The 18942-nt window shown below is 37.8% G+C and overlaps 1 protein-coding gene across 3 annotated transcripts in view; it reads left to right on the top strand.

The window, feature by feature from the left end:
- LOC118668947 (WD repeat containing planar cell polarity effector) overlaps positions 1 to 18942 on the top strand; it is a 244340-nt gene that overhangs the window by 117407 nt on the left and 107991 nt on the right. For all 3 annotated transcript variants that reach the window (XM_036334387.1, XM_036334385.1, XM_036334388.1), the window contains 2 exons: positions 6037 to 6225; positions 9559 to 9682. In XM_036334387.1, the coding sequence (XP_036190280.1) occupies positions 6037 to 6225; positions 9559 to 9682 (313 nt within the window). The remainder of the gene's footprint in view (positions 1 to 6036; positions 6226 to 9558; positions 9683 to 18942) is intronic.

Consider the following 18942-nt stretch of genomic DNA (forward strand, 5'->3'; position numbering starts at 1 on the left):
AGGTTCTGTTAGTCCTCCAATTTTGTTTTTGTTTTTTAAAATATATTTTTATTGCTTTCAGAGAGTAAGGGAGAGGGTGAGAGAGATTGAAACATCAGTGATGAGAGAGAATCATTGATTGGCTGCCTCCTGCACACCCCCTACTGGGGATTGAGCCCACAACCTGGGCATATTCATTCTGGAATCGAACCTGGAACCCTTCATTCCGCAGGCTGACGCTCTATCCACTGAGCCAAACTGGCTAGGGCCAATTGTGTTCTTCTTTTTGAAAGTTATTTTGGCTACTCTAGATCTTTGGGTTTCTATACAAATTTTAAAACTGACTTGTCATTTTCTGCAGAAAGGCCTCATAGATTTTGATTGAGGTTATATTCAATCTATAGATCAAATTGGGGTAGAAGAACAATTTAACAGTATTGAGCCTCAAAACACAGTATCTCTCTCCATTTATTCAGGTCTTTAATTTCTCTCAGCAGTGTTCTATAATTTTAAGTGTAAAGACCTTGTACATATTTTGTTCATGTTTTTGGATGCTATTATAAATAGTATTTTTAATTGTTTCCTGGTATTACATAGAAATAAAACTTAAAATATGACCATATATCCTACAATCCTGTTAAATTCATTTCCTAGTCATGATTTTTTTGTTGATTCCTTAGGGTTTTTTACTTAAGTGACTATGATAGCTGCAATTGAAAACAGTTTTACAACTTCTTATCCAACCTGTATGCCTTACTATACTAGCTAGGACCTCCACTGTAATATTAAATAGAAATGGCAAGAGAGGACATCCTTACTTTGTTTCCAATCTTTGTTGGAAAGTATTTAATCTTTCACTATAACTATGAAGTCATTAGATTAAAGAAGTCCCCTTCCACTACTTGTCTCCTGAGATGTATTATCTTGAGTGGATGCTGAATTTTTTCAAGTGCTTTTTCTGCATCTATTGAAATGATTGTATGTTTTGTTTGGTCATATGGTGAATTATATTGATTAGTTTTCAGAAGTTTTGGCGACCTTGTGTTTGTGGGATAAAGCTCTCTTGTTTATGATGATTATCTTTTTAATGTATTATAGATTTGCTAATATTTTGTTAAGGATTTTTGAATCTATTTATGGGAGATATTGGTTTGTACTTTTCCTTTTCCTGTAATGTCTTTGTCATTTTTGGTGTCAGTGTAATGCTAACATCATGAAATTAGTTGGGAAATGTTCCCTCCTCTTATATTTTGAGTTGTATAGAGTTGATATTGTTTCTTTTTTAAATGTTTGAGAGAACTCCCCAGTGAAGGCATCTGGACATGCAGGGGGTGTGTGTGTGTGTGTGTGTGTGTGTGTGTGCGCGCGCGCGCGCACGCGGTATGTGTATAAGGTTTTTAAACTATGGATTCAAATTCAGATAATAAAGGGTCATTCATGTGATTCTTTTTTTTATCATGTGATTCTTGAATGAGCTTTGATAGTTTAGGTCTTTCAAGGAACCCATTTCTTTAAGTTATATTTATTTGCATAAAGTTAGACTACTCATGTTTAATGCTTGTAGTTCTGTAGTGATTGTTGTCAATATTGGTAGGTTATGTCTTCTCTCTCTTTTTTCTCAATTTAGGCAGATGTTGGTCAATTTTACTTATGGTTTCAAAGAACCAGATTTTTTTTGGGGGGGGGGGAGGGGAATTTAGTCTATTTTATTTACTGCTTGATTTTTTTTTTACATTTCATATCACATAATTACATTTTCTCATTTTCTAACCTGCAAACAGATACCCTAAGTGGAAATATTTTTTAAAAATAATCAAATTAGGTACATCCAAAATGCAACAATTACACATATGGCCCTAACTGGTTTTGCTCAGTGGATAGAGCACCGGCCTGCAGACTGAAAGGTCCCAGGTTCAATTCCAGTCAAGGGCATGTGCCTTGGTTGCAGGCACATCCCCAGTAGGAGGTGTGCAGGAGGCAGCTGATCGATGTTTCTCTCTCATTGATGTTTCTAACTCTCTATCCCTCTCTCTCCTCTCTGTAAAAAAATCAATAAAATACATTTTAAAAAAACAATTACACATAGGACAATTAATTCACAAAGTGTAATTTACCAGGAGGCAAGAACATACAATGGAGTCAAGACAGTCTCTTCAATAAATGGTGTTGGGGAAATTGGACAGATACATGCAAAAAAAGGAAACTAGACCACCAGCTTACACCATACACAAAAATAAACTCAAAATGGATAAAGGATTTAAACATAAGACGGGAAACGATAAATATGTTAGAGGAATCCACAGGCAGCAAAATCTCAGACATATGCCAAAGCAATATCTTCACTGATACAGCTCCTAGGGCAATGGAAACTAAAGAAAAAATAAACAAATGGGACTACATCAAAATGAAAAGCTTCTGCACAGCAAAAGAGACCATCAAACAAAACAACAAGAAAGCCCACTGCATGGGAGAACATATTTGCCAATGTTATCATTGATAAGGGTTTAAGCTCCAACATTTACAGGGCACTCATACAACTTAACAACAGGAAGATAAACAATCCAATCAAAAAATGGGCAACGGACCTAAATAGATACTTTTCGAAAGAGAACGTAAGGCCAAGAGACATATGAAAACATGCTCGAAGTCCTAATCATCTGAGAGATGCAAATTAAAATGATAATGCGGTATCATCTCACACCTGTCAGAATGGCTATCATCAACAAATGACAAGTGCTGACGAGGATGCGGAGAAAAAGGAACACTCGTGCACTGCTGGTGGGAATGCAGACTGGTGCAGCCACTATGGAGAACAGTATGGAGTTTCCTCAAAAAACTAAAAATGGGCCCTAACCGGTTTGGCTTAGTGGATAGAGCATCAGCCTGTGGACTGAAAGGTTCCAGGTTCGATTCTGGTCAAGGGCATGTACCTTGGTTGCGGGCACATCCCCAGTGGGGAGTGTGCAGGAGGCAGCTGGTCAATGTTTCTCTCTCATCGATGTTCCTACCTCTCTATCCCTCTCCCTTCCTCTCTGTAAAACACCAATAAAATATATTTAAAAAAACAACAACTAAAAATGGAACTCCCATTTGACCCAGTGATTCCTCTTCTAGGAATATATCCCAAGAAACTATAAACACCAGTTAGAAAGGATATATGCACCCCTATGTTCACAGCAGCACATTTTACCATAGCTAAATTTTGGAAACAGCCTAAGTGCCCATCAGCAGATGAGTGGATTAAAAAACTGTGGTACATCTACACAATGGAATACTATGCTGCTGTAAAAAAGAAGGAATTCTTACCATTTGCAACAGCATGGATGGAACTGGAGAGCACTGTGCTAAGTGAAATAAGACGGAGAAGGATAAATATCACATGATCTCACTCATTTGTGGAATATAATGAACAACATAAACTGATGAACAAAAACAGATCCAGAGACAGAGAAGCATCGATCAGACCGTCACACCTCAGGGGGAAGGTAGGGGAGGGTGGGGTAAGGGGGAGAGATCAACAAAAGGACATGTATGCATGCATATAAGCCTAGCCAATGGACATAGACAACAGGGGGATGAGGACATGAGTGGGGGGTGTTAGGGGTCAGTGGGGGGGTTAAGGACACATATGTAATACCTTAATAAAGAAAACAAAATTTAAAAAATGAAGAAAAAGTTAGCTAGAAACTACCCTCTTAAGTACTGCTATAGCCATACCTTACAAATGTTGATGTTATTTTAAAATTTTTATTCATTTTAAAATATTTTCTAATTCACTTTGTAATTTCTTCTTTCTTATTTAGAAGAATGTTGATTAATTTCTAAATATTTGGAGATTTTCCAGCTATCTTTCTGTATTGATACCTAATTTAATTCTGGTGTGGTCAGAGAACATACTCTGTATGATTTCAAAACATTTAAATTTATGTTTTATCACCCAGTATATACTACTGTTACTGTGTGAAATGTTTTATAAATGTCAATTGGGTCAAATTTAAGAATTGTGTTTTTCAGTATTTTTCTATTTGTACTGACTTTCTGCTTATATGTTCTCTTAGTGACAGAGAAGTACGGAAATCCCCAACTATAATTGTAGAATTCACTTTTTCTCCTGTTCTATCAGTTTTTGCTTTATTATTTCAGAGCTCTATTTGTTAGGTTCATTTAAGATTATGTTTCTTCATGAACTTTCAATTCTTTATTATAAGATACAGAATTTTAAGCTAATTTATTTCCATCTCTCAACATTTTAAAAATGTCTTGCTGTTGTCTTCTGGCTTGCATCGTTTCAGAAACAAAGTTTGCAATTATTCATATCTTTGTCTCTCTATACATCATTTGCCCCCTTTTTGATTTCTTTTTAAGATTTTTCCTTTATCGCCTTTTGCATAATTTGATTATGATATTATATACTAGCTTGTCTTCTCAAAAATCAGTTATTTCTCTTGCTAGACATATAAGGTACAGATAGTCAAAGGGTTTGAATATTTTCAGTTTCCTGCAAAGTTCCTACACATTAATATCTACTGCCAAGGAGCCACTCTGATTTATGAGAACTTGAGTGCTTGACTGCAGGCTCACAAAGGCTTTGGACAGTAGCATTCACTGATTTTACCAACATAAAAAGAACAGCAAAGTTTTGTTGCTTAGTATAGCCAGGGCAATTCCCCAGATTCCCTGTCAAGTTGAGTCCTGTTAGATATAGCACAGGTTTTCTTTTTGATGTGACTTGAAGTTAATACAAAGAATTTTGGCATTTTTCTCATGAACTAATAGGTTTTTAAAATCCTGAAACCTATAACCTTTGCAATTAAATGATGATAATGAAAAAATTGCTATAATATTTTATGTAATTTACAGCTTATGAATAATTTCACATATTTTCTCATTTAGCTTCATGATGATTTGCACTGAGAAGTTTTTGTGGACTCACTCAACTTCATAAACATTGGCTGAATAAAAAAAGATTTTACTGCCAACCATTTTTTAAAGATTTAAAAAATAATAACCTGCTTAAGAGCCCTAGCATTTATTGTCATTTACACAGAAGTTGTTAGTTTTAAATGAAATAAGCCATATTTAAAAGATGATAAAATAAAACTAGATCAGAATGCTTCCCCATTTTTTTGTGTTCTTGTCTCTCTAAGATTAGAAGTGGATTTTCTTTTATTTAAAATGATAAAAAAAATATGTTTATATTTTACCACAATATTTTATAGTAAATATTAGTTGTGAAGGGACTCAACAGCAGGATTAATACTGATCATTGCTTACTTCAGTAGAAGAGAATAATCTCTAAATATCAAACTATACAGGCAATCCTCGAGTTACATCGGACTCGACGTACGTCGTTTCGTGGTTATGTCGCCATCTCCCATTTATTTATAAAAAAAAAAGTTCCGTCATTTTGATGTATGTACATATGTGCTTTATGTTTTTTATTATTTATTGACCACAAGCAAAGGTCAGGAATTGTTATCTTTCTTTTAACTTTTTTTTACTGTTTCACTTCATTACTGCTGTGCATGTGCTCTATGTGAGTGACATAGGTGCTTATGTAGGTGGGTTCCAACTTACAGCGAAAATTGCATTACATTGCGATCGAGGACCTACTGAATATATAAAAGTCTAATATGCAAATTGTCCCCTCGGGAGTGTAACTGGGGGACCTGGAGTTCGATCTCTCGCTATGATGTATGCTGACCACCAGGGAGCGGCGCAGAATGAAGGAAGGCCCCGGCCAGCAGCCAGGGAAAGGAGGTCTACCTCAATATTCTCATGCTTATCCACTTGGTTTAAGCAGTGCCTACATGGAGTATGAATTAGTTAATATGTGCTGAAATGGTAAGGATAAGCTAGATAGGGGGTAGGTATTAGTTAAAATGAAGATTTAACTGCAGAGCCATAATAGTCTTGGCTCCCCAAATTTCACATTTCTAGCACTTATGCAAGAAACAATTACTGTTTTATTTTCTTTATCAAAAACTTACCTCTGTTTTTGTTATTCTACTTTTTATTTTTAAAAGATTTACTTGACTTTACACTTCTTTGTGACAGGTATCTTCACTCGAGGACAGCTGGGCCTGGTAGACGTCATCTCCCAGTACATTCACTATGACGAGGTCTGTGAGGCGATAAGCATGCTGAGCAGCATGGACTGGGACACGCTGGGCCACCAGTGCTTCGTCAGCATGAGTGCCATTGTGAACCACCTTCTCAGACAAAAACTGACTCCAGAGAGAGAAGGTCAGACTCGAAATACATTCCATCAGTGGGTTTTGCATGTACATGAAGTACCTTTTATTAAGTCAGTTATTTTTGAGATGATTTTGAGTTATATTATTGGAAACTAAGACACAAATGTTAATGCCTTATTAAAACTGATCAGGTCAGATATCAAATAGTTACTCCTATATGGTATTGACTGTGTAGTATTTATCAACATAAAGAGCTTTTGTGTGTATACCTATGTTGGAGCTCACAGTGCAGTTATTGTATATTCCAGTGTAAGTTCATGTGTGGAATAAGAAGTTCATGTACCGTCTAGGGTCTGGTAGACAAAGGGCCCCAAACAAACACCCTTACTGCTCCTTTACTTTAGACATCAATATTTTTCTCTCACACCCCAAGTCTTTTGTCCAGAAAATAATCCTTTCCCCTTACTGTGTGTGTGTGTGTGTGTGTGTGTATGTATTTGTATTTTTGTCAGACTTGCAGCCCAGGCTGCTGCTGCTTATTTTCATTCTAACTTGTAGTTCTAATACCCCTTTCCCTTCTGTCTGCTTTCATTTCCCCACCCTCCTCCAGTAAATAATTTTTCCCATAGGATCTCAGATGTTTATTGTCAAAGAGAAATAAAACACTGTAAAAAATAAAGGGGGGGAGGGGATATGTGCCACAATGAAATTAACTTTTATATCTGTCATTTATCAGTATGTTATTTTTATTGATTTACTTATTTACTTAATGTAAAATGCACCTAACCATTTTTGCACTTGCTTCTTTATTTCAAATCTTTGCAAAAAACATTGACATTAATGATGGGAAATCATGACCAATGAGAAAGTGTCTCTAGGTAGTTTGCAAGAGAATATATCAAACAAGAAATATATCAAACATCTTTATTGGAAAGCTCGTTTTCCCCTACTATTTTCTTGGCATATTTATTGATGTTCTTATTCTGTTTTATTTTGTTTATAAAGTAAACAAGTTGTTTAGATAGAATTCTGTATATAACTTTCATTTTAGTAATTTTAGAGAATAATAATCAATAAGAACATGTTTCTTCAGGAAGTTTGCATCATGGGACTTGGCCCAACTCGCAGGAAGCTCGCAATAAGTATTTATTTAATGTTACTTGAATGTGCTTTTTTGAGGTAGCCCAACCCATCTATGGGGATTCCAGTATTTCTACAATGAGAAAATGCCTAGCACGGTGCTTGGCCCACAGTAGGTATTAAAATACTAGTTAGAGCCCTGACCGGTTTGGCTCAGTGGATAGAGCGTCGGCCTGTGGACTGAAGGGTCCTGGGTTCAATTCTGGTCAAGGGCATGTACCTTGGTTGTAGGGTAGGCACATCTCCGGTAGAGGGTGTGCAGGAGGCAGCTGATTGATGTTTCTCTCTCATCGATGTTTCTAACTCTCTGTCCCTCTCCCTTCCTCTCTGTAAAAAAAATCAATAAAATATATTTAAAAAAATACTAGTTAGAAATAAAAAGAGTATGACTTCAAAATTTTAGGTACTAGATATTACTTTTACATTTCTGCCTGTGGAGTTATTTCAGTCATTTCTTAGCATTGGTACACTCTCAAGATTGGGTACATAATATTAAAAAAGAAAAAGAAGCAGAGTCCCTAAGAAAACCTGTTAGGGTGCACAAAACTATACAAGAAATCCTAAATTTACAGATGAAGAAACATGGAGAAGATAAAATATTTACTGTCACTCAGGACACTGAGAAATTACTAACACCTTAGTGAATTTGTATTTTAAGATTTCTGTATTCTAAGAAAGATTATTAGGTAATTCACAAGTGGACATTATCAGATTTTTGCATTAATAAAGTATATTTTCAGGAACCATATTGGGGAGATATGGAAATAAAAAGCTTGTATGATTATAGGCTATTTAAAAACTGCTTGCATGATGCTAGGTTATCAGAATATGTACATTTAGATAGGTATATACATTTTCCCCTAAGTAACTGCAAAACACATTTCTAAAACATTCAGAATTCTTTTCTATTGAGATTTATTCTATCTGAATCTAACAAATTTGACATGGTAATTTGTTTTCCTTTTATTAGTGGAACCCAGTGGGCTCTTTTATTTGTAGCCACATTGTGGTTATCTTCGAGGCCGTCATTTCTGTCTTAAACATCAAGCTGGGCTATCTAATGAATCTATAACTGTGCTGGGAGTTACGAGTATTTCATGTAGGCTTGAACGTTTCAGATGTACAAAACATGCTGTCAAGAAAACAAGCAATGGCAAGAGAATCTGGCTTGTTTTCACAATAGCATTGCTGTATTCAATTTTAATCTAAATTGACTGCTGCTTTGAAAGAAAATACCTCTAAAGTTCATCTTACTTCACTGTCTAGATTTGAGATTAAAAAAGAAATTACTTATAGCTTAGCCAAGCCTATAGCAATTACTCTGATGAGCTATTTAATACTTTCAAAACCAAAGATGCCTAAAACTAAAGAATTTTGCTAAATAAAAAACTGTTTATTCAACCAAGTGCTAGTAAGTAGCATAAGAATCAGTGGAGTCTTACTGTGAACTATAGTGCTCTATCTACTCATACTCTCACCATTATGGTAACTAGATAACTTCCAGGTATTTCTGGGAGGAAATACAACCCTATAGGCATGTCTTGGTAAAGTTGTGAAGTTGGCAGACTGTGCCCCTTTCTTCTAGTTCTAAGCACTCTGGTTTATCAAAACCTGCCCTTTCCTAGGAAGGTGTCAGGTGACCCAGAGCAGATTAGCATGTCGTCCCTCCCAGGAGTGTTAGCTTTCACACCTGGACAAAACCAACAATCTTATTGTTGAGGACAGGATTTAGGGAAGATAAAGGGACTTTCACTGTTTCTTTAAAGTTTTAGTAGGTAGTAAAATCTCTATTACAATAAGGCTATTTTTATTTGTATTATTTTTTAAAAGATTTCTAATATTTCAGTGCTCAATGTGGACAAGTTAGTTTTTGCCCTTCAACTAAGGAGAGTAAATGTTGAGCACAAAGTAAGTTGATTTTACTGGAAATACTAGTTCAAACTGTGTTACTTTGATGAGTCACTGTTTTAATTACCCATTTGTGGTGAGAGGTTGATTCATTATGGATTTCTTCAGTTTTGACAGCTTTTCGTTGTTCAAAGTCATTGTCAGCTTTGCTTCAAGTGAAAGTTTATACACAGGTTTGTTTTTGTACCAGCTGTCATATTCTAATTTCATCTTTCCTGCAACAAGCTCACATTTCATCCAAGTTTGCAAAACCTGACTGACTGCAAACATGAGTATTCTGTTGTAATTGAAGGAGTTTCACTTGTTTTAGTGCTGCTATGTTTGAATTCCACAGCACAGCTTGAGGCAAGCCTTGGAACCTTCTATGCTCCAACAAGACCACTCCTGGACACAACTGTATTGGAATATAGAGACCAAGTCATCAAATATGCAAGGAGATTCTTCCACCACTTGCTCAGGTGAATGATATCTTTGGATTGATTAGTATTAAACTAATACCTACATAAGGAGCCATGTTCTTTAATGGGAACATCCCATATTATGTGTACTGATTTTATAACACCCTAAGGCAGCAATTTTCAACCTTTTTCTTCTCATGGCACACATAAACTACTAAAAGTCTGCGGCACACCAAAAAAAAAAAAAAAAGTTTTTGCCGGTCTGACAAAAAATAAGGTATAATTTTGATTGATTCACATCAGATGTCTATGTTGTGTTGGTTGTAGTCATTTTTTAATTTGACAGTCTAAGGGAAAAGAAGTCAGTGTCCTTGACTACATCGTCAGGTATTGCATGTTTTAAAACTTCCTGCGACACACTAGTTGAAAACTGCTGCCCTAAGAGAAAAACAAATCTTCTCTTGATATCCTTTATTTAATTCATTCTTGTTTGCCTTTTAACTAATATATTTCAATATCGTTTAGGGCTTTTACATCAATAGCACACTTTAATAGAACTCCCCCTTTAGTGTGAAAGCAAAAAATAACTGCCAGGTAAAGTCAATTTAAAAATATTAACATAAAAAAAAAACTAACTTAATTGTGCTTCGGGCACTAGAGAAATACTTTATTTTCATTGAAGCTAAAAATACAAATGTGCTATAAAAAGCTCTGAGACAGTCGTTGCTTTGCTTTACTTTCAAAATTACTGTGGAAAGATTTGTCCATTGTCCTCTCGTGTTGTGGCAAGTTGCTAGCTATACTGTGCCTCTTTTTCTCTGCTTTAAATTGATATAATAAACATTTTTAACCTTAGGTGTTATATGAAAAATTAGATAATGTCAGTAAGTTACTCTGAGAAAAGTAATGTAAAAGTATGGGATACTTTATATATATATCCCATATATATAAAGTTCAAAAAATGGATGGAAGATGAATGGGTTGACAGAGATAGGTGATAGATCGGTAGATATAGTTAGTTTAGAAATACATATAAATATTTAGAAATACATATAAACTATACTGCATGTATAGGTACATATAATATAGTTTAGAAATACTATAAATGAAAACAAAGAAGTGATTAGCACAAAATCTAGGATAGTGCAGGGTGGGTTGAGAGAAATCTAGGAATAGTCATATGAGCCTCCAAGGTCTTAGTAACATTCCATTTTTTAAGGTCAATGGGGTATATATCAGAGCCAATTAAAAATGGCTATTCTTTTAGCTGAATGTGTACATTTTGTATACTTTTTGTATATGATATGTTTTATAACAGAAAGTAATAAAATTTTCCACTCCATGCACCAAAAAGAAGTAATTGAGTTTAGAATTTTAATTTTACTTAAAATATAAATTTGCTATAACTCTATTGAACTCTTTCAACAATTATACACACACACACACACACACACACACACACACACATATATATTCTTCTTTTTTTCTTAGAACAACCCTTTTAAGGGGATAGTATCAGTTGGCAATTGAGTGAACTATATATAAAGTGGTACTTTTATCTCTATCCAATAGGGAGGCCTTTGGAAAACAGTCATTTTAGAAGCTGAGGAATGTTAATATATTGTATGGGTTGTGATCTGTAATTGAATTTTGCCTTTTAATCTGAATTATATTAGCATATTTCAAGAGACTTTTCACCCTGAACGAGGCAGTCTTCTACATATGAACCTATGCCAAAAACACTGTGGCTGTCGTTGGACCGAGGGCTTTGTTCTTTGCTCTCACTATTATTTTGTTTTCCCTGTTCCTAGGAAAAATTAATGAGTTCCCTTCTTGCCTGAAGAACACAACAGATTAACATGAATGAAACGGGCGTTCTGGAGGCATACTCTCGGTGGCCTCACTGTGTCTCTGGCCTCTGTGATTTTGTGCAGGGATTAGTTTGTGCATTAGCATTATGTTTCATAATGTGATAGTCATTATTCTGTGCTCCTGGCCCTAGAATGCTCATAGCCTGCTAATACTCACATATGCTACAGGTGTGCACTTTTTTCATTTATTTTCCTCAAATGCAATAATCTATTTTTTTTATGTGCTTTGATGAGGTGTCTATTATTGTTGTTATTATTAGATTCTAGCTTTTCTGTGTGGTTACATCAGGAATTGAACTTTTTTCCCTTGGGATATACTAGGTTTTTCATGTTTACTTCTATGCATGCTTTGCTACTATTTCTGTTATAATGACTGTTTATTAGTTCTTTTGACAGTAGGCTATACGTGGCATTATGAAAAAACAAAAGTAAGTTTAGAGGAAATTAAATGAGATAGCTTAAAGTTGGAGCCCTTCTTTTGTTTAATCTGCTGCCAAGAAGTTCTGCTTAAGGGAAGAGAAACAGGCCAAAGACTTTTTTGTATTTATGAAGTTCTAGAATCGCATTACTCCCTGTACTTTGGCTAGGCGGTATTTTAATACTCTAAAAAAAGTTATTACATAATGGACTAAGTCCTAAACAGTAAACATCATTATACAGAATTTTAAGTTAAAGATGAGAAAAAAGGATTGCTGTGCAGAGTAGGGTTGTGCTTACGATCACTCATTGGCAAAGCCGTTGACTCAGATTGCCTGAGTCCAGATTGAACTGTTGATTAAGAAGAATAAAATATTAGATTGATTTTAATTTCATGCAACCATAGGAAGAGTGAGTATTATAGTGTGAATTTGTGATAATAGACAATTATACTGTGTGAGTTACTAACGTAAACTGTTTTTGATACAATTTTGTTTTTATGTTGATAGTTAGAGGGAATCCATGGGCATCCCTATCCTGAAGGTCTGGGGCAGGATACCCTCTAATCATGGCTGGTTCTTCTGATAACCAGCTCCATCTATAGGGGCTTTTGAAAATCACCTCATTAATATAAACTCAGGTGTGGTTGAAAGGAGATTGTTATGAATAACAAAAGACTTTACTTTCACCTTTTTTGGCGTGAGTGTGTGTGTGTGTGTGTGTGTGTGTGTGTGATGTGTTTTTGAGACAGCTCCGACTCCTGGCAACCCTATGAATGAGTGATGCCCACAATGTTCTGTCCTTAACAGCCCTGCTCAGCTCCTGTAAACTCATGCCTATGGCTTCTTTTATGGAGTCAATCCATCTAATATTTGATCTTCCTCTTCTCCTTCTGCCTTCTGTTTTTCCCAGCATTATTGTCTTTTCCAAAGAACCTTGTCTTCTCATGATGTGTCTAAAGAAAGACAACTTCAGCCCTAACTGGTTTGGCTCAGTGGATAGAGTGTCGGCCTGCAGACTGAAGGGTCCCAGGTTCGATTCCGGTCAAGGGCATGTGCCTTGGTTGCAGGCACATCACCAGCAGAGGATGTGCAGGAGGCAGCTGATCCATGTTTCTCTCTCACTGATGTTTCTAACTCTCTATTCCTTTCCCTTCCTCTCTGTAAAAAAAATCAATAAAAAAATATTTTTTTAAAAAAAAAAGACAACTTCAGTTTTGTCTCCACCAATGTGTCAGGCTTAATTTGCTCTATGATCTACTTATTCCTCTTTCTGGCAGTCCAGGGAATCCATAGAGTTCTCCTCCAACCCCATATTTCAAATGAATCTTTTTTTTCCCTGTCAACTTCCATCACTGTCCAACTTTTGTATCTGTACACAGCATTTAGGAAGGGGAGGGTGTGGATGATCCTAGCCTTGCCTCTACTGGCACAGCTCTGCTCTTAGTAATCTTTCCCAATTCTTCCATTGCTGCCCTTCTGAGTCTCCCCTCCTCTTGATTTTTTTGGCTGCAGTCTCCATTTAAATTGCTGATGTACCAAGGTAAGCAATTTCAGTGCCTTCATTGTCTGTTAGAAGTTGGGCATCTCTTCAGTAGTCATGATTTTTGTTGTCTTCATCTTCAAATGCAGTCCTGCTTTGGTACTTTCTTCTTTCAGTTTCACCAGAAGTCATTTCAAGTCATTGCTACATTCTGCCAGTAAGATGATATCATCTGCATATATTTCTTTCACCAATTTTAACTGCTCCTTCCTCTGAGTCTAGTCCAGTTTTGTTTTTTTTAACATGTTCAGTGTACACATTAAACAAACAAGGAAATAAAAGGTGTGATACCTTCCCCTATAGGAAACCAGTTTCTCCATATTCTGTCCTGGCAGTGGCTTCCTGTCCACAATACAGGTTACACATCAGGGCAATCAAGTGCTGAGGCACACCCATTCCTTTCAGAGCGACTGCCAGCTTCGCATGATCTACACAGTCAAAAGTTAGTCTAACCTTCTGATATTCTTCGGAGCAGTGCAGTATCCAGCAAGTGCTCCCAATCAGGTCTCAAGTGCCTCTTCCTTTTTGAACCCAGCTGAAAATCCTACATTTCCTACTTCATATAAGGTGGAAGCCTTTATTGCTTCACCTTGAACATCACCGTACCTGCATGGGGAATTAGAGCAACGGTCCTGTAGATACTGTACTCTTTGGCATCTCCTTCCTGAAAACTGGGAAGTACATTGAACCTTTCCAATCAGTAAGCCGTTGTTTTGTTTTCCATATTTGTTGACATATTTTTGTGAGGATTTTGACAGATTCACTGCTGGTGGCTTGAAATAATTCTCTTTGTATCTCATTTACCCCTGGTGATTTATTTCTTCCCAATTCATTCAGGGCAGCTTTTACTTCACTGTTTAGATTGCAGGTTCATTCTTATAGGAATATTCTGCTAAAGTATCTGTCATCCTTTATCTGTAGAGAATTTCGGTAAATAGAGGGAATCCATGAACATCTTTTCCCTTTATTTTTTCCTGGTCAGATAATGTGCTTCCTTATTAGTATTCAGCATTCTTCATCTAGGTTTGAATTTCCCTGTTATCTCTTGCATTTTCTGGTAGAGATCTCTGATTTTTTCTTTTTTGTTCTCTTCTATCTCCTTACATTGACTATTGTAAAAGTTCTCTTTAGTTCTAAATGATAGTTGTTGAAAAACTGCATTCAGGTTTCTAACCCTACTTTGGTCACCTTTTGCTTTAGCCTCTCACCTGTCTCTGACAGTTTTTAGTTTTTCTCCTCTCAAGCATCTTTTTTTTTTTTTCTTTCCTTTCCACTTCCAGCATTGTCTTTGTGCATTCTTTCCAAATGATATTTCTAGTGTCAGTCTGAAGTTCTGGTTCTTGGTCACTTAAGTTTAACAGTGCAAATCTATATTTTATGGGAATTTTAAGTCCATTAGGAACGTTATTCACATTATATTTCGGCACTACAATTCTTTTATTACTCTTCAGCTTTACTCCAGTGTTTGATATTAACAGTTCATGGTTGGTACCAGTCTGCTCCTGGTCTTGCTTTGGCAGAAACAACACAATTTCTTCATCTTCTACTTTCAATTACATAGTCTATTTGATTTTTTATTGGCCATTTGGTGGTAACCATTTGCTCTATCACCTAGGAAATTCCAAGAGTTTTAGGAGCTCTGTGCGAGGAACAAGACAAAGACCAACTATATATTTCTTATTATAAATCACAATATCAGAAAAGGCCAATGCGCTTTGCCTAAATTAAGTTCATGAGGTGATTGTTTACTTCTCAGCCTCCATGAAATTGAATAGCACTCCAGAATTACTGAATAGGGAAATACCAACAAGTAGGAGCTTTTATTATAAACTAGAGGCCCGGTGCACAAAAATTTGTGCACTTCGGGGGGGAGAGGTCCCTCAGCCCAGCTTGTGCCTTCTTGCAGTCTGGGACCCCTCGGGGGATGACCACCTACTGGCTTAGGCCCACTCCCCAGGGGATTGGGCCTAAGCTGTCAATCAGACATCCCTCTGGCAGCCCGGGAGCCCTCAGGGGATGTCCACTTGCCAACGGGGAGCAGGCCTAAGCTGCAGTTGGACATTCTTAGCGCTGCTGAGGAGTTGGGAGAGGATCCCACCACCATTGCTGTACTGGTAGCTGTCAGCCTGGCTTGTGGCTGAGCAGAGCTCCCCCTGTGGGAGCGCACTGACCACCAGGGGGCAGCTCCTGCATTGAGCGTCTGCTCCCTGGTGGTCAGTGTGTGTCATAGTGACCAGTGATTCCCAGTCGTTCTGATGTTAGGGTCAGTTTGCATATTACCCTTTTATTATATAGGATAGAGGGCTGGTGCACAGGTGGGGGCCGGCTGGTTTGCCCTGAAGGGTGTCGTCGATCAGGGCGGGGGTCCCGCTGGGGTGCCTGGCCAGCCTGGGTGAGGGGCTGTTGGGTGTTTTCAGGCTGGTCACACCCCCTTCACGGTGGGGGTCCCCACTGGCGTGCCTGGCCAGACTGGGTGAGGGGCTGATGGCTGTTTGCAGGCTGGTCACACCCCCTTCAGGGGGTCCCCACTGTGTTGCCTGGCCAGCCTGGGTGAGGGGCTGATGGCTGTTCGCAGGGTGGTCAAGCCCTCCCCTCAAGTGGGGACCCTCACCCCATGGAGGTTTGGCCAGCCCAGGTGAGGGGCTGATGGCTTTTTTCAGGCTGGCGATACCCCCTTTAGGGTGGGGCGTCCCCACTGGGGTGCCTGGCCAGTTGGGTGAGGGGCTGAGGGCCATTTTCAGGCTGACCAAACCCCCCCCAGCGACGGAAGCTCCCAGCCTCTCCTTTTCTTCTTTTTTTTTAATTCTGGGATTTATTTACCTTCCATAATTGAAACTTTGTAGCCTTGAGAGGAGCTCAGAGCCAGCCAGGGTGGGCGGGAGGGAAGCTTGGCTTCCTCCATCACCAGGGGCAATCCAAGCCTCCTGCTCGCTCCAGCTTCATGGCCACGGCCAACTGAAAGCAGGTCTGGGGTTTATTTACCTTCTATAATTGAAACTTTGTTGCTTTGAGTGGAGCTCAGAGCTGGCCGCAGCAGGCAGGAAGCTTGGCTTCCTCCATCATTGGGGCAACCAAGCCTCGTGCTTGCTCCAGCTCCGTGGCTGCTGGCCGCCATCTTGGTTGGGTTAATTTGCATATAGTCTTTCTGATTGGCTGGTGGGAGTGGCTTAAAGCATAGCAAAGGTACAGTCAATTTGCATGTTTGTCTTTTAGTAGTGTAGATAAATAGAAACTATAATAGCAACTTCTAGGTATTAAAACATTTCAAATGCATGTGCCATATATGAAGCTTATTTTACTAACATGGAAATATAAAGGATTAATAATTTATTTTACTTATTCTCCTCTTAACTATAAGACTTGTTTTCTGACTCAAATGGTATAATGTGATTGTGTCAGAGAGTCATGCTTTATAAAAACTTATAAAAGAATAAGCAAAATATTAGGAAAGGAAGCTTTATTACCTAGGAATAAAAATACTGTTTATGACATATTTGTGGGGAAGTGTATTGATGTCTGCATTTTCCTTTGCAATGCAATAAGAAAGTGATATGAACTGATGGATAGAAAGGGAGATTGGTAGATATGTGATTAAACAATATTGTAATGTGACAGTGATAGAATCTGTGTGCTAAATAAATATCTTTTCAACTTTCTTGAATGTTTGAACAGTTTTATAATAAGATACTGAGGGGAAATATATATTAAGTCAATATTTACACTTAGATTCAGGGTGGGGGGCACTAGAAACTCGTCTTTTGAAAGTGGTTCCTAACTTATGCAAAATATACATGATAGGCAAAAAAATACTTGTTTTGTAACTAAAAATGTTATTAACTAATTCAATTTCTAAATGGCTTTTTCAGTTATACTTTTCAGTAATGGACCATACACAGTAAATAAAACAATTATATGAAATGCATTCAAAGAATACAAATACTAAAATAATCACCAAAGAATATTTAGGGAATAAAACAGAATGATCTTCAGAGAAAACTTCCTGGTTAGAAAATCTAAAATTCTAGCTAATGTGTTTAAAATACTTGTTTAAAGCATGGTTGACCTGGCAGGAAAGTAAGGGAAACACTCAAAGATTGAAATGACAAGGATGCTTGATTCCATAAGAGTAAGCAAATTCAAAGTTTGCCTTGAAGGCATCTGCTGGCAGTGAGGTGCTTGGTTTACAAAGTCTGTGTACTCAGTCAGAGACAAAGCTTTGGGCTGAAGTGACCTAGGAGATGAGGTCAGAGACCCCACATCAATCCACAGCCCTTGAAGGGCAATGTCTTCCCTGAGAGAACTAGAAGGAAGGAAGATAGGAGATGCAAGAAGGAATGGTGGGCAACAATTAATTGGGCTGTGTCTTTTTATTGTTGAGAATTCTTTATCCATTCTGGATACTAGACCCTTTTCAGATATATTATTTGTAAGTATTTTATTCCATTTTCACTTTTTGGATAGTGCTTGGTACACAAAAGGTTTTTCTTTTTTATGAAGTCCAGTTTTTTGACTTTTTCTTTTGTGGTTTGTGCTTTCAGTGTCATATTTAAGAAACCATTGCCTGCCTGGTCTGGTAGCTCAGTTGGTTGGAGCATTGTGGCACAGTCCCATACATTCAAAGGTGGAATGTTCGATACCTGTTAGGGAAATGTTCAATTCCTAGGTGGACTCCAGTTGGGGTGCATACAAGAGACAACTGATTGATTTTTATTTCTCACATCAATGTTTCTTTCTTCCTTTCTCTCTCCCTCACTCTTTCTATAAAAAGCAATGAAAACATATCCTTGGGTGAGTAAAAAAAAATTTTAAAAAAGAAGCCATTGTCTAATCTGAGGTCAGGAAGATTTATTCCTGTTTCATTCTAAGAATTTTATAGTTTAAGCTGTTACGTTTATGACTTTGATCCATTTTGAGTTAATATTTATATACTAGAGGCCCAGTGTATGAAATTTGTGCACTGGGAGCAGGGTCCCTGAGCCCGGCCTGTGCCCTCTCGCAGTCCAGGAGCCCTCACTCCTTACCGCCTGCCTGCTTGCTGCTCCTTACCACTCAGCTCGCTCCCGCCTCCACTGCTGCACTCACCAGCTTTAAGCCTGGCTGAGCGGCGCTCCCCCTGTGGGAGTACACTCACCACCCAGGGACAGCTCCTGCATTGAGCATCTGCCCCCTGGTGGTCAGTGCACATCATGGTGACCAGTCGTTCTGGTTGTTCTGCCATAATGGTTGCTTAGGCTTTTATTATATAGACTAGAGGCCCAGTGCAAGATCAGGGTTGGGGGGCTGATCGGGGGTGGAGCTGGCTGGGGGAGGGGTCAAGGAGGTTGGCCAGCCAGTCCTGCCCCCTGGTCAAACTCAGGTCAAACTCCCTGTTGAGGGGACCATTTGCATATTAGCCTTTTATTATATAAGATGGTGTGAAGTAGTGATCCACATTCATTCATTTACATGTGGTTATCTAATATTCCCAGTACCATATTGCCTAGAAGGGAA

The sequence above is a fragment of the Myotis myotis genome, unplaced genomic scaffold, assembly GCF_014108235.1.
Source record: "Myotis myotis isolate mMyoMyo1 unplaced genomic scaffold, mMyoMyo1.p scaffold_m19_p_14, whole genome shotgun sequence".
Classification (NCBI taxonomy): Eukaryota; Metazoa; Chordata; class Mammalia; order Chiroptera; family Vespertilionidae; genus Myotis; species Myotis myotis.